The sequence below is a fragment of the Anastrepha obliqua genome, chromosome 3, assembly GCF_027943255.1.
Source record: "Anastrepha obliqua isolate idAnaObli1 chromosome 3, idAnaObli1_1.0, whole genome shotgun sequence".
NCBI lineage: Eukaryota > Metazoa > Arthropoda > Insecta > Diptera > Tephritidae > Anastrepha > Anastrepha obliqua.
Window position 1 is genome coordinate 49,698,915 of NC_072894.1, and position 14,754 is coordinate 49,713,668.

At 36.6% G+C, this 14,754-nt stretch overlaps 1 protein-coding gene across 1 annotated transcript in view; it reads right to left on the reverse strand.

Annotated features, from left to right (window-relative positions):
- Nucleotides 1–13,871, reverse strand: part of LOC129242710 (DNA-binding protein D-ETS-3-like) — a 70,365-nt gene extending 56,494 nt beyond the window's left edge. The window contains exons 1-3 of the mRNA XM_054879508.1: nt 13,746–13,871; nt 10,253–10,303; nt 1,026–1,109 (exon numbers count right to left, since the gene is read on the reverse strand). Of these exons, the coding sequence (XP_054735483.1) occupies nt 1,026–1,109; nt 10,253–10,303; nt 13,746–13,827 (217 nt within the window). The 5' untranslated portion in view covers nt 13,828–13,871. The remainder of the gene's footprint in view (nt 1–1,025; nt 1,110–10,252; nt 10,304–13,745) is intronic.
- Nucleotides 13,872–14,754: the final 883 nt, after the last annotated feature.

Sequence of the window (14,754 nt, forward strand, 5' to 3'; positions counted from 1 at the left end):
TTGTTAAACTCGACCAAAATCGCTCAAGCGGAAGATCGTTAAAAATTTTGCTGCCACTGAAAATATGCCGCCCTGGACAATTTCCTATATATGTCAAGTATTTCACAGATTCGCCCCTGTTTTCATTGATTATAGCACTGATTTCAAGCAACCCCAGAATTACCAGCGTGTTGTGCAAACTTATGTTTGCTCAGCATCTCGCCTCATTTCTCACAGCTAAACCACAGCTTCAACACTAATTGAGAATGCTTTATGGTATTTCAATTGTTTCATTTAGGAATCTCTGCGACGCTTTTATTTTATTCTTTTTCCCTCCCCACTTTTTATTATTATTTTTTTATTTTTTTTTTTTCAAACACATTCCATTTCCATTTGTACTTCAAGTGAATGTGAAGTGGCGAATTTAGGTTTGATTCGCCACTACGCGTATGGCAGTCAGCCAGCCAACCAGCCAGCCAGCTTTCAGAGCACGCACAGTGAAGTTGCTTTGTTTCTGTTTTGGTTTTTACTCTTCGAGTATTTGGGCACACTTTAAAGTGAAGTGTTTTACCTTGCGCACAATTGCACACATTCATACAATAGTTACTTTTGATGCGAATATGGTAGAGTGTCGTTGTCGTCCTGTTGTTTCTTTTTATTTTTTTTATTTTTATTACTTCTCTATGTCAATGTCGCTTTGATTTGGCGCACACTGAGATGAAAACACACGCTTCACAAATGGATTTAACTCGTTTTGTATCGCTTTTAAAGAATTTTTAAAGCTCTTTTTTTGTTCTCTCCCCTTGAGTGCCACTCGTATGTGAATCAAAGCGAAATTAGGAGTTTGCTTGTAACGGAATACATTTCTTTACTATTCTCTGAGGGTAGTTTAATATTTTAAATTGTGGCTTCATTCGTCATACTTTTCCAGCAAATCAATGGAAAGAAATATTCATAATATTTATATTATTGTAATATATATACAAATATATAGTGTGTATATATGTATGTATATTTGCAACTCTAAGTTATAGTTTTCGACTTACCAGGCTGCCTGAGATGTGAGTGCGGATCAAGCGAGGACTTTCCAACGCTCACCCCTACGCTGCTTAAAGCATTTGAGCTGTAGCCTAAAAAAAAAAAAACAAATACTATATTTTACAAAAAAGTTCTATATAATTGAATGAAGTACGAAAATAGGTAATAAAATGTGCATAGAAATTAAAAGTTCCATAAATACAAAATTCGTCTATTATTTAGTGTTAAGTGCACTTAAAGTGTTTCAGTAGAATAAATTAAATAAACTCTTCTTTAAAATGTATTTAACTGACGATACCTGAATAAAGGTAAATAAATTTTAATTTCAGTTTTGAAATATATTGTATAATTACTATTATTGATTTATTAAATTATAAATTAATGTCTTTACATCATTAGCTACCAGGGCTGAATATATTTAAAATATATATTTATATATATATAATTGGCGCGTACACCCCTTTTGGGTGTTTGGCCGAGCTCCTCCTCCTATTTGTGGTGTGCCGAACGGCAGATATTTTTATGAGGAGCTTTTTCATGGCAGAAATACACTCGGAGGTTTGCCATTGCCTGCCGAGGGGTGACCGCTATTAGAAAAATGTTTTTATTAATTTTGGTTTCACCGAGATTCGAACCAACGCTCTCTCCGTGAATTCCGAATGGTAATCACGCACCAACCCATTCGGCTACGGCGGCCGCCAAAATAAATTAAAATACTAATATAATAATAATACCAGTCCATTTTTTACAAATGTGTTTTTATTTTATTTTTATAGAAAAAATCAAACACACTGAGCGGCGTTACTGAAACAACAGAATTGTAGTTATAGTCAAATAGCTAAAATTCAAAGGCTATGGGAAATCAATAAACAACAAGAAGATAACAACATTAAGCGAAAGAAATGCGGGTTGATCGGACATACGCTTAGAATGGACGCAAACAACATTGCACATTCGGCCTTGGAATATAACCCGATCGGTACGGAGAGTGGAAAACATCCAAAAACTACGTTCAATGAAACATCCAAATCGTTAGAGAATTACGATACATGGCTAATAATAGAGAGGGCTGGAAATGTTTTGTAGAGTTCTAAGTTCCTAATTTTGTAATGTAAATTATTTTGAATTACAGCACGCCAATAATAATAAAAATAAGTAGCTAAAGCTACCGAAATTAAACGAAAATGAATTAAGCGAAATACATAAATTCAGAGATGGAATATTTTATTACACGAAAAAGCTCCCTTAAAGATCTTCTTCATTAGGGATACTGTAGGGCCCACTTGTTAAACCATCGAATTATCTTGAAATGACGTGAAAGTGGGTATCTATTTTTGATCGACTGTAACACTGCGTTGGTGGCAACTGACAACTTCATCTATGCTAGCTATGTACCACCATCTTTTCTCAGAAATAATAATAAAAATGCCATGGATATATTTGAACAAGACAAGGTGCTGAGCGAGAACAGGCGTAAGCAAGTTCAGGAGGTTCTTCTGGAAGCATCGGATGCTGTCGGATAGAGATCCATGCCTTTCATTAATAAGACTAATATTCTGAAAACTTGGCTCTGACTTTTTAAGTAAATAACCAGAAAAATATTATTGCTTAGATATTAGCTAGCTGCAGAATTTTTTGTTAGCATCCGGCATTTTTTCACCTATAACTTCCAATAGTCCTTCGAATATCTTTCTCCTCTCAAACTCCTTGTTTAAGCGACTTCCGCTTAAATGCACTCCCACTTGTAAGTATGCAGCAAGTTGCGTTTTTGCTTATCATATGAATTACAGCCTTAGCCGAATGGATTAGTGCGTAACTACCATTCCGGAAAATGTGCATTCAAGACTCCGAGCATTAAGCACCAATATGATAGAAAAATTTTGGTTTTAATAGCGGTCGCCACTTGGCAGATTGTGATAAAAAACCACTTGTCATTCGGAGTCGGATTAAAACTGTAGGTTCCTCTATTTGTGGAACTACATAAGGACGCACGCCACAAATAGAGGCGGGAGCTCGGCTAAACACCGAACTGATATATATATATATATATCGGGTGATAAGTTAAGACAACTAAATCGGTCCGCAAAAATTTAAACTTCTTTTAAGCCTCAAGCCAAAATCACATTCACAAATTACCCCACTTCTAAGTTTAATACCCTATGAAGTAAGTCCTTCGAAGGATCATAACATCACCAAATCATGACTGACAGCTTAAAGGGTCACCTTAGGGCTAATATACATACATACTTACATTATCAACCACAAACCAATCATTGAAAATGAATACACAAACCTATCTGTGCATCAAATACCCTTTTGCAAAGCATTACAAGAACAACTAAAGCACTCAAAATTCATATCGAAGGTTGTTGGCTTGAGGAACTTTTTTAATAGATTGTGATTACAAAGCGATGAAACAATGCCTGAAGCGATTCAATTTAAAATTGTCCCAGAACGCAACAGTGCGAAAGAAAAACGTGCAACAACACAAACAATGTGCACAGCAAGCAGCAGAACAATGGATGTAGTATGTTGCCGAAAAAACACAGAACGCAGAACACCGCAACCAAAGTGACAAAAGTAGGCGCTATAGAAATTACACCCGCAGGCGATGGAACACAACTGTGACACCAACACCAACACCAAAAACAACACTAAGGTAATGCTTTTGTTTTTCTATTTTCGTTGTCACTTTTCGAGAACACGCGTACGACTGACTGGCTCTACACAGCCGTTAACCAAAAGCGCAATCACTGCCGACTTCATGCAACAACAGCAATAGCAACAACATGTTGCTCGTGCGAAAGCTAGCGTTACGAATGGGTGTGACGTGGTGTGACAGTGATGTCGTTGATGATGTCCTTTGTGATGCCACTCAAGCGTGCAGCGACAATACAAAACAAGACAGGGCGGTATGGGTTGTAGTATAGTGTGGTGTGATACTGAAGTAAAAATTTTGGTTTTTATTTTCCATTGTGATGTTTAAAAATTATGTGGGCAGCATGCAGCGAAGCTGAAACTCCACAGGAGATGCTGTGTTGAAACATATACGCACTTGTCAACGCGTAAGAAAGCCCAATACTCGTAGATACATATGAAAAATGTTTTGAGTAAAATTTTGACTTATGCTGTGACCAAATTATAGAAAAAATGGGCTGAGTTACCGCAAGGAATCCTCAGCTCTGAACATTCCTCAGCTAAGGCGCAGCAAAACATCAAGTACGGAACAAATCAATTTATTTGGATCATTTTAGGAAGCAAATAATAAAAAATTTCAAGAGTTAGCATAATTGCCCGCTGAAACTTTGGAAGCTTCACTCCGCGGCTTTTGATGCCAGAGCGAGTCCATTCACCTCCTTAAACCTTTTCTAAACTATATAAAGAAGCGAAGATAATTGATCTCGAGATTAGCATCAAGCAATAGTCAGCGCACTTGGCTTTTAATGGAATGGTAACTAGAATTTGAAAGAAGACGGCTCACTCTTCGTTAGCAAGCCATGGGAACAAGGACTTAGCTTCACTTGATGCTAGTACAAAATTGGAGCCGATTGGCTCGAGTATTTTTCAAATGGTGTAATAATTCGTTTCTAGGGCATTCCAGCACGTTGACGCTGGTGGCGTTTTTTGTGGAAATAAATACATCGATAAACTTCATAAGTAATATGCTCCGTGAGAAAGGTTCTTCAATTCGTTAATCCCGTTTGCACACCTAAATTAAAAACCCCCAACTGCGATGCAAGGCATTACTTCTTGTAGTACCTTTTGTCCTTGAAGGGACGTAAGCGCTAAACGTTCGTGTTCATAGTCCAAATCGTAAAGGGGAATATTTTCAATACTGATTTTTGATACTTCTTCTTCTTGATTGGCGCGATAATCGTTTATGTGATTATGGCCGAGTTTAAAAAAGCGCGCCAGTAGTTTCTTTCTTATGCTAACCGACGCCAGTTGGCAACTCCAAGTGAAGCCGATTCTTTCTCCACCTGATCTTTCCAACGCAGAGGAGATCATCCTCCTCCTCTGTTCTTATCAGCTGGTACTGCATCCAATACTTTCAAAACCAGAGCGTTTGCATCTATTCGGATGACACAGCCCAGCCAACGAAGCCACTGGATTTTTATTCACTGCACTATGTTTATGTCGTCGTAAATCTCATCGTTCCATTGCTTGCGATATTTTGCGTTATCAACGTGCAAAGGTCCAAAAATCTTCCCAAGAATTTTTTTCCCAAACATTTCAAGTGATACCTCGTCGGATATTGTCATCGACCAAGTGTCTACGGCAACCCTTGGGACGGTCATGAGAGGATAGTTTTGTTCGTCGAGAGAGGACCTCACTACTCAATTGCCTACTTAGTCCAAAGTAGCACTTGTTGGCAACAGTGATTCTCTGTTGGATTTCAAGGCTGACATTGTTATTGGTGTTAATGCTGGTTCCTAAATAAACGAATTCTTTTACAACATCGAAATCATAACTGTGAACAGTGACGTGGGTGCCGAAACATAAGTGTGCCGACTCTTTGGCGCGAGTGTGATAGAAGGTACTTCACCATCATCCTCGGTCATCACCAGGCCCATTCGCTTTACTTCTTTATCCAGTTTGGAAAAGACAGAACTAACAACGCGGTTGTTAAGGCCGATGATATCGCCTGAGCGCTAAGTTCTGCAGCTCGCACGATCTTTTCCAGCATCAGGTTAAAGAAGTCGAAGCGAAGTATGATCGCCGGGATGACTCCATTACTGTGGTTATAAACCACTGCATGTATTTATTTCTATTTATTATAGAGTTTCGATTTGAAGTATCGAATCTCGATAGCGAAACACGATCAAAAGTCTTCTAAAAGTAGCCTTTTTTAGAATCTCCCTTTAAATGTTCCCTTGAAATGTTCAAATCTTCAAAAAACTATCCCGATGTAGTACACACCAATCTGATTAGCCAAAACTCTTAGATATGTCTCATGTCAATAGGCTCACTTTCTCTTTACCGCTAAATGCCAATCAACATATCAAGAAGAGACCCTCTTTGCACAAATGTTCTGCATGCATACATATATGTATGCGAGTGTGACTATACCTATTTTTAAACCTTTCACTTCAAATGTTCAACCCATATGCATGTTGCGTGTTGTTTACATAAAAACCTATGTTTCTGGTTATGATTACGATTTCTTTCAACCCGTCATTCATTCAACTAAACATTTATCGTTTGTTGTTATTGATTGTTGATTTGTTCAAATTCTACGCTTGAATAAGCTCATTGAAGGGTATGGGCAAATAACTTCAAATATATCGCACAAGTTTTCATGCATATTTATGCTCGTAGGTATGTATGTGCATGTGCATTATAGTGCAAATGTATGGGGTGGATGGGTATAACCATTTAGTTACATTAACATCAACCAACTACCCTGTAGGAAAATTAGGACCTCATGAAAATATTATAATAAATGAAACTTTATACTGAAGTGCAAGCTGAACTTCCTGTCGGGTACGCGTATACATAGGTACAAGTATGTACATGCATTTATGCATATATACCCAGCAATATTTTGTACGCACGACTGGGCAACGCCTTTTGTGAGCGTGCTCATAAGGACTAATCGAATACACGAAATAATTTTCACACCTTCACGCTGTCACTTGAATAAAGATACACTTAAATTATCTGAAATGTGCTTATGTGTATGCGATGTAGGCGTCGATGAATTACGCTGCAAAACACATTTATGTGAATATCTGCTAAACCAGGTGTGAATCTGTAAATGGGTGCGTTCTACCGCAGGTGATGATAACATTGACTATAAGAAAAACTTTTAATATAGGCACTTAAAAGTTTTACATTGAAATTTGGATGCTCGTAATTGTAAGTACTTTAGAAATATTGTGCTTGTGATTGGCTTGAAATTGTATTGCGTTCATCGCCAGCTGAGAGTGAAAAGTTAGCAACTAAAAAAACCACGTAAAAAAATTAAAACTAATCTAAAACAATCTATCTTAATCCAAGAATCAAGAAAAATAAAAAAGTTTGACGTTTTTTACAATACCAAACTACCTGTTTTGTTTCTAACAGTTTCTATTCAATGATAAGCAAATTCGTTAAGCCCAAAATACTCATCGAAAATGTCATAAGTCCCGAAAAATGCTAAAACTGTCGAAATGGATTTGGTTGTAGTTGTTTAGCTAAAAAAACGCAAAATTTTGTATTAGAGATGTTGATAAGTGCACTGAGTATTCCTTGTAGAAGCGGCTCAATTTTTCAATAGACCAATTCAACAAGCGTTCCTGTTAAAATTGATGAGAGAAACTGGGATAGACAAGCGAGCAAAAAGCGAATATATTTGCTGAGCATATGGAAAAACAACTTTAGCCCTAATAAAGGTACTGTCGAAGTAGAACCTATTAGAAACTATACTGACTACGATGAATATATTATTTCAGTTATTCTAGAAGAAGTTGGTAAAGATATAAACAAAATTAAGCTTAAAAATTTCTCTGGATTTGATTTAATCACGGCTGAAGTCCTTTGTAATCTGCCAAAAACTAGCATTGCCGATTTGACCAAATGTATTTACAATAACAAATACATACCTTAGATTTAGGCGCATACCTGTGAATTGGAAATTCGTCGAAGTTACCAAGATACCTAAGCCGTTTAAAGTGTCTACAGACACTTTTTGAAAAAAAAAACGCCTTATTCCCATTCACCAAATTTGTCTCGAAAACATCATTCAACGCTTGATCAAATACTCAGAGTCATAAGCACCATAGAAAGCGCTATGGAAAATAAAAAAGTGTGTTCAACATTTTACTGGATGTATCGCAACTTTTGACAAAGTTTGGCATGAAGGTCTCCTCCAAAAGCTCACGTCCATCTTAATGAAAGGTTTTTGCGTAAAACACGAAAATGTATAACTGTCTATGAAAAATATAAACGCAGGTATTCCACAGGGAATCATCTTAGGTCCTCTGCTATATTTCAGGTTTACCCACGACCTACTTATAATATCTCATGGTACTCAAGCTTATCAATCCGCAACAAATTATTTATTTACCATCAAACACAACGACCGAGTTGAACTTACAAGTACATTACTTCTATCCAACGTCTGCAAACAAGATCCTGCTCTGCATAGTAAACACGCCATACTATATACGGAATAGCGACCCTCATCGTGATCTTGGCATACCAACTGTGACTGAAGTAACAAAGTAATTGGCCACAGACATCACAAACAAGAACTAACAATTCATGTCAACGATGCGTCACCCAACTTACTTCGGCTGAATTCGCACAATGGTAGCATACCTTATGGAGCGCGTGTAGCGAATTATATTGTAAAATGTTTGAGAAAAAGTTAAATTATCAAATGAAAATTGCTCTAAGCTAGCACTCTAAGCTAGCGACATGTACATAGCCTAAAAATTGTTTTTTTTTCTATGACCAAAACCAGTAGTCACTTAATGCAAACGTTTTGAAAACTACTACTGATTTGCATAGGAACTAATGCTCTTTTTCAAAAATTTGGTACAAAATGTTCACAAATCGATTTTATTTCATCTACTATTTTAACTTCCCATCAGAAACGTCCAGAAAATAATATCCCTCTGCCTTGTTAAAAAACAAATGTTCAATATTTTTAATAGTGTCATTGATATCCCCCAAAATTAAAAACCAAAAAACGTTTTTTTTTTTTTGTTTGTTTTGGGTATAATTTTTGGCTATAATGCATGCACGAACACAGAAAATTGTAGCGAACTAAGTGCTCTGATTATCGAACCAAACCATCTCATTGCTGATTTGATTAGGTATGCGATAATACCGGTTTCTGCAACAATGAGCTGCTTCCAATTGTAGGGGCGCTCCGACAGAGTCTTTAAACGTCGCCGTTCATGTGCCACTGATATTGCTGTTGCTTTACAGAGAAGCTCCTATTAAGAGTGCCCTGAGACTAAAGAAACAGGGGAATTGTAAATTGTAAAATATCGAATATTCTTCGATAAAAGCTATAACACTTTGGATAAAAATGGAAGAATATATATACTTGTACATAGTATTTACCTAATACTTCGTAGCAGCTATCGAAAACTAACTGTGGATTAGAAGTTTATAAGCTAGTTCCAGCCTCAAAGCTTTCCGGGAACAGAATTGCTAACTTTTTTAACAACCTCGGTAATAGTGGCAATACAAGAGTTTGGACGATTTACTACTGTGGGCAAAAAGTAAGGTGAATTTATATGTCAAACTTCGCGGGATTAAAATTTCGCTCTAGTTATTTTTTTCATGAGTTGGCAGCACTGTTAATAACATCTGGGCCAACTTTCATGTGAATGTCATTATCAGTAATATATTTACGCTTGTGTTTACCAAACGACCAAGAGTGCATTTTTCGATTTTTACAATGTCTGATTTGATTGAGCAGAGAAGTGCCATCAAATTTTGTTCGCGGAATGAAATTTCGGCTGCGGAAACGTTTAGCATGTTGCAGAAGGCATTTGGTGATTCAACCATAAAAGCTGAATCGAAGAAGGTGCTGATGGCTATACCGGAAATGGACTATTTGGCATGTTTCGGGGATTGGAAAAATCGTTGGTATAAGTGTATTTCATCGAAAGGGGATTATTTTGAAGGGGATGAAATTGATTTACAAGAATAAGTAAAGATTTTACAACCAAATTCACCTTACTTTTTGCCCACAGTAGTAGATGACGGAGCACTTAACGCTCATATAACAGGGTATTAAAATATCATATATTATGAGCCGATTAAGTATGGGTCAAACCTAGTTAGCTCAGAGCGGAAATAGAATTTCCTGCCTTTTAATTTGATCTGGGGTTTAAATCTCTCCACACTGGCTAAGCATGACTAATATCATATGTAAAGATTTACTCTCCAGTAGAGTTTGCAAAAATGACTGGGCACTGGGTGCACACACAGTCAGATCGGGAGCGGAGTTCTACATGTTCGACCGTAGGCGTAAGAATGCAAATAGGAGGTTTTTCAACTATCGCCTTTAGGTTGTATTTCACGTCTTTTTTAAGTTAGTTACAGCTGGAATCGCTCGACACATCAATCAACCATCAACTGATAAAATCAGATTATTTCTTCAGCTTGAAAAAACATATGACCCAATAAGATGTGCATTTGTACATTTCTGAAAAAAAACATTTTCTTAAATTTGCTTGCTGGGTTAGTTTTGGTTTTACTATTTTGGTATGACGCTAAAATGAAATTAACTTACCCTGCGGTTGCGTAGAGCTGTGAGATCCCCAAGAGGATTTATACGAAGAATCTGTAATAAAAAGAAAATATTTTAATTAAAATTGTATGAAACAAACATATACATATATATATATATTATATAACTGGCGCGTACACCCTTTTTGGGTGTTTGGCCGAGCTCCTCCTTCTATTTGTTGTGTGCGTCTTGATGTTGTTCCACAAATGGAGGGAACTACAGTTTTAAGCCGACTCCGAACGGCAGATATTTTTATGAGGAGATTTTTCATGGCAGAAATACACTCGGAGGTTTGCCATTGCCTGCCGAGGGGTGACCGCTATTAGAAAAATGTTTTTCTTAATTTCGGTGTTTTCACCGAGATTCGAACTAACAACTTCTCTGTGAATTCCGAATGGTAGTCACGCACCAACCCATTCGGGTTTTTTTTGTAGTTTTTTTATGAAACAAACAATAAAATTTATATCTACATATTTACATATTTTTTATTGCTAACACGTGAGTGTTTGTTAAATTTAATTTAAGTAAGAAAGCGTAAAAATTGTTTCAAAAACTTAACTTGGGCTACCAATGGATTTATTCTGCCATACAAACCTTCTCACAATAACGATCTACATTTCGTAAGTAGCTTAGAGATCAAAACCTCTTTATAAATACGACGCATAACAGATTTATTCAAGGTATATTTGACAAATATTTAAAAGACTTCTTCAACTAAACCTTACAATCGCAGGAATGCTAGCACTGCTAATTTCATTCAGCTTAAGCTAAGCTAAGTATTTATTTTGCGGCCGCAATGAAAAAAAAATTGAGATCATAGCCGTCACCATAGCAGAATGGGTTAGTGCGCGACTACAAAGCGGAACACCAACTGATAGAAATGATAGGGTTTTTCAAATTCAGCCTCAGCACTGTTTTATTCATATTTTGTAGCAATTTTGATGATTAAAATCGCCTAAGACCCTTAAAGATGAAGTCCCAGTTATGTCTAAATATCATATGATAAAAAACAGTATTTCCCCACTAGAATTGACATATGTGTGTACGCGGGGGGCATTATGAAATGATATGTTACCATTAAAATATTGTAGACACGCATTAATTCAATAAAAATATAATGAATTCCCATTCAAAATATTTCTATACATACATACGTACATATTATTGCTAAGCAGGTACAACAAGTAAAATATTTCTGCGTTTAGAAATCCTATGGGTCGTGTTATTTGAGATAACATTTTTGGCAGGGTGGTAGCACCTGCTTCTATTTAAAAAAGTAGGTAGGTAGGTGAAACGGTTGTAGTACCAGACTCTCACTCCATAAGTATCGCTAAAGCGCCGTTTTGATTTAATTTTTTGGTATAAAATATGCATTCATATTACAGATAGAGTATCAAAACAATATTATTTTAAAAAACTTGTTTATAGCTCTGCCACCTGATTTTCATAGCAAAAATAAAAACTTATAACAAATTTCGCTTCAATATTAAGTTATATGCAGGTATCAAATGAAAGATATTTAAACAAGCTTTGCTAAAAACAATAGTTATATTAGTGTTAAATAAAATTTTAATTAATAACAAAATTTAATTCGAGGTTAGGAAATCTTTAGGACTACAATCACTAGCGCATCAATCACATTCGATATACTTTCAAGAAATTTGTAAGCTCCAAAGTATGACAATGTATACATTTGAGAACAAAAAAAACTAATCTTATTGAAGCAATTATTAATCTTCTCTCGACGAACAAAACTAACATTCTACAAGACTCTCATCATGCCCGTCCTAACGTATGGCGCAGAAGCTTGGACGATGACAACATCCGATGAAGGGACGCTTGGAGTGTTCGAGAGAAAGGTTCTGCGTAAGATTTTTGGACCTTTGCACGTTGGCAATGGCGAATATCGCAGACGATGGAACGATGAGCTGTATGAGCTTTACGACGACATAGACATAGCGCAGCGAATAAAGATCCAGCGGCTACGTTGCCAGCTGGTGGTAACAGAGGGAGAGAAAGGCCTCCTCTGCGTTGGAAAGATCAGGTGGAGAAGGACTTGGCTTCACTTGGTGTGTCCAACTGGCGCCGGTTAGCACGAGAAGGAAACGACTGGCGCGCTTTGTTTAACTCGGCCAAAATCGCGTAAGCGGTTATCGCGCCAATTAAGAAGAAGAAGCTTGGAACCACTTGCTCCATTACTCATCTGTTTAAGTTCAAAGCAGTAGCGAAATCAGAGCAATGTTTTCGTAGTTGCAAATTATAAGGAAAAGGGAATTTTTGCATTATGTAAATAAAGTGAAAGGTACAGATTATATTGAAGAATTAACCCTTCAATATGCATGAATAGTTAAATTTACTTTAATTTCCTGCTTAGATTTTTAATTACCATTTTTATTAAAATGAAAGCAAAAAGTTAAACTAAAATGTTATTTGGAGATCCTAATTTTTAGTTCGTTGACTTTTATATATAAAAATATAAAAGCTTGAAATTAGATTGAAATATTCGTATTTAATTCTAATAAAATTAAAATCATCGTCAGGCAAACTTCTGAACGTATTTCTATCATGAAAACGTTCCTCATAAAACTGTAGGTCGTCCATTTGAGGGAAAAACATCAAGAAGTACCCCACAATTAAGAGAAGAAGATTGACCAAACACTCAATAAAGGGTGTAAGCGCCAATTATATACTTTTTATGATACCAGTCCTATCAACGAACACAGAAAATGTTTTTGCGCAACGCGGAGTGTACTTGTAAGTTCAATTCGATCAGAGTAGTATGCCTTTATTTCGACAGTCGACAAGGTACGCAAATTAAAAACGTTGCACAAATATTTATTTTTTTGGAATAGAAATAAATGAACAATTCGAGCGCCCAAAAACTTATTTTTCATTTCTTATTTCTATAAATTATAGTGAGCACCCCAGCCGATTGGGTTTGCACCCAAGAGTCCAAATTCGAAGTTCATTGTGGTCTTAAAACATGAAATTATAGAACAAGTTTTTTTACCTTCGACAGACAAAGATAAACGTCCCACTTTATATTTGGCCTTAAAAAGTTTTGTATAAAAATTTTTAGCATTCGTAGTCGGTATAAAATTGTAGATCTCCCCTTTTAAAGGACACCGCAAATTAGAGGTGCCTTCAAGTACCTTATAACGGATGTACAGCATACGACCTCCTCAGTCCACAAACCTTATGGAGTTAACATGAAAATGATGGAAAATCTTTGAGAGTTTAATGCTCTCGTTAAGTTAGAATTTTTAGTTTCTGACATAAAAAAATATGCGTCTTTTCCGTATATTATATTTTTATTCCAAGTTATGGTATAACATAAAGCATACAAAGGTTAATCAAGTCAGCCCGTTAACTCAAAATGGGAAAATTTGCACATTCATTCCTATGGCATAAGAAGGGCTATTACAAATGTAATTTTCTAAGGTGTTATTTTCTAATTTTTTCTAAATTTTTGTCTAAAATTCTCGAGTTCACTTACCTGCGAATAACATTGAAAAATTGCTAAAACTTCCCGTCGAACGTGACAAATAATCGGCAGAAGTTTTAATGTCAAGCATCATGGCACCGGAGCGCGAATTGGCGGCGGCAATTTTTGCCTTATCGAACACGCCGCCGACGGCTATTCTGCTCAAACGCTCTAACTAACGCGCAATGTGCTCACAATAAATACCAATCAGTTCACTGTATACAACTTGCCGAGCTTTGATCTCTTACAGTTTCTTTAACATATTCATATGCATATTTGCATATAATTCACACACATGAATTTGGTTAATAATTGAATGTTTATTATTATAGAAAGTCATAAATTTAAATAAATCGCGAAAATTGCATGCATTTAAAGATACAAATCGCTTTTTAGATTTGTATGCTGCCAGAGTCAAAACAGTTTAATGGCATTCAAAGGCACACACCTGTGTGTAATAAAAAAGCATTTGCTGGCTTATGAAATCATGCGCTCACATCAAAACGCAACAAAATCCTTCGAATATTCATATGTAATTGTGTCGGTCACACCGGAAGGTAATAACACCGGAGACCAATAATTTTGTCGTCGACCGCGTTGTCGTCGTCGGCGTAGTCGCCTCTTTTACACACACACTTGCACTCAAATGTTCTGTTGGTAAAGCCTTGCGTTGGAACAAAGCAGGCTGGAAAATGTTAGTTAGTTAGCAAGAGAAGAGAATTGTCGTAACCGACACTCCTTCAATTGAATTTATTTTAAATGTTACGAGAAGCATTCGCCGAGCGTGAATATTTATTTATATGTATACATAAGTATTAAGTCCAAGCATATATGGTAGGCATGAGGCGCTTCAAAGCACGCACACACACACACGCAGTGGTTGGCTGATGCCTCGCTTAGGCACGCTGACTGCGGAACAGGAAAAGGAACGGGAAAAGTGACGATCGGAACCGGTTACCGTTACCGGACACCTCGGCTTCCGGGCAACTTTGGTTGCTGCCTCCTCCACTGGAACGCAAGC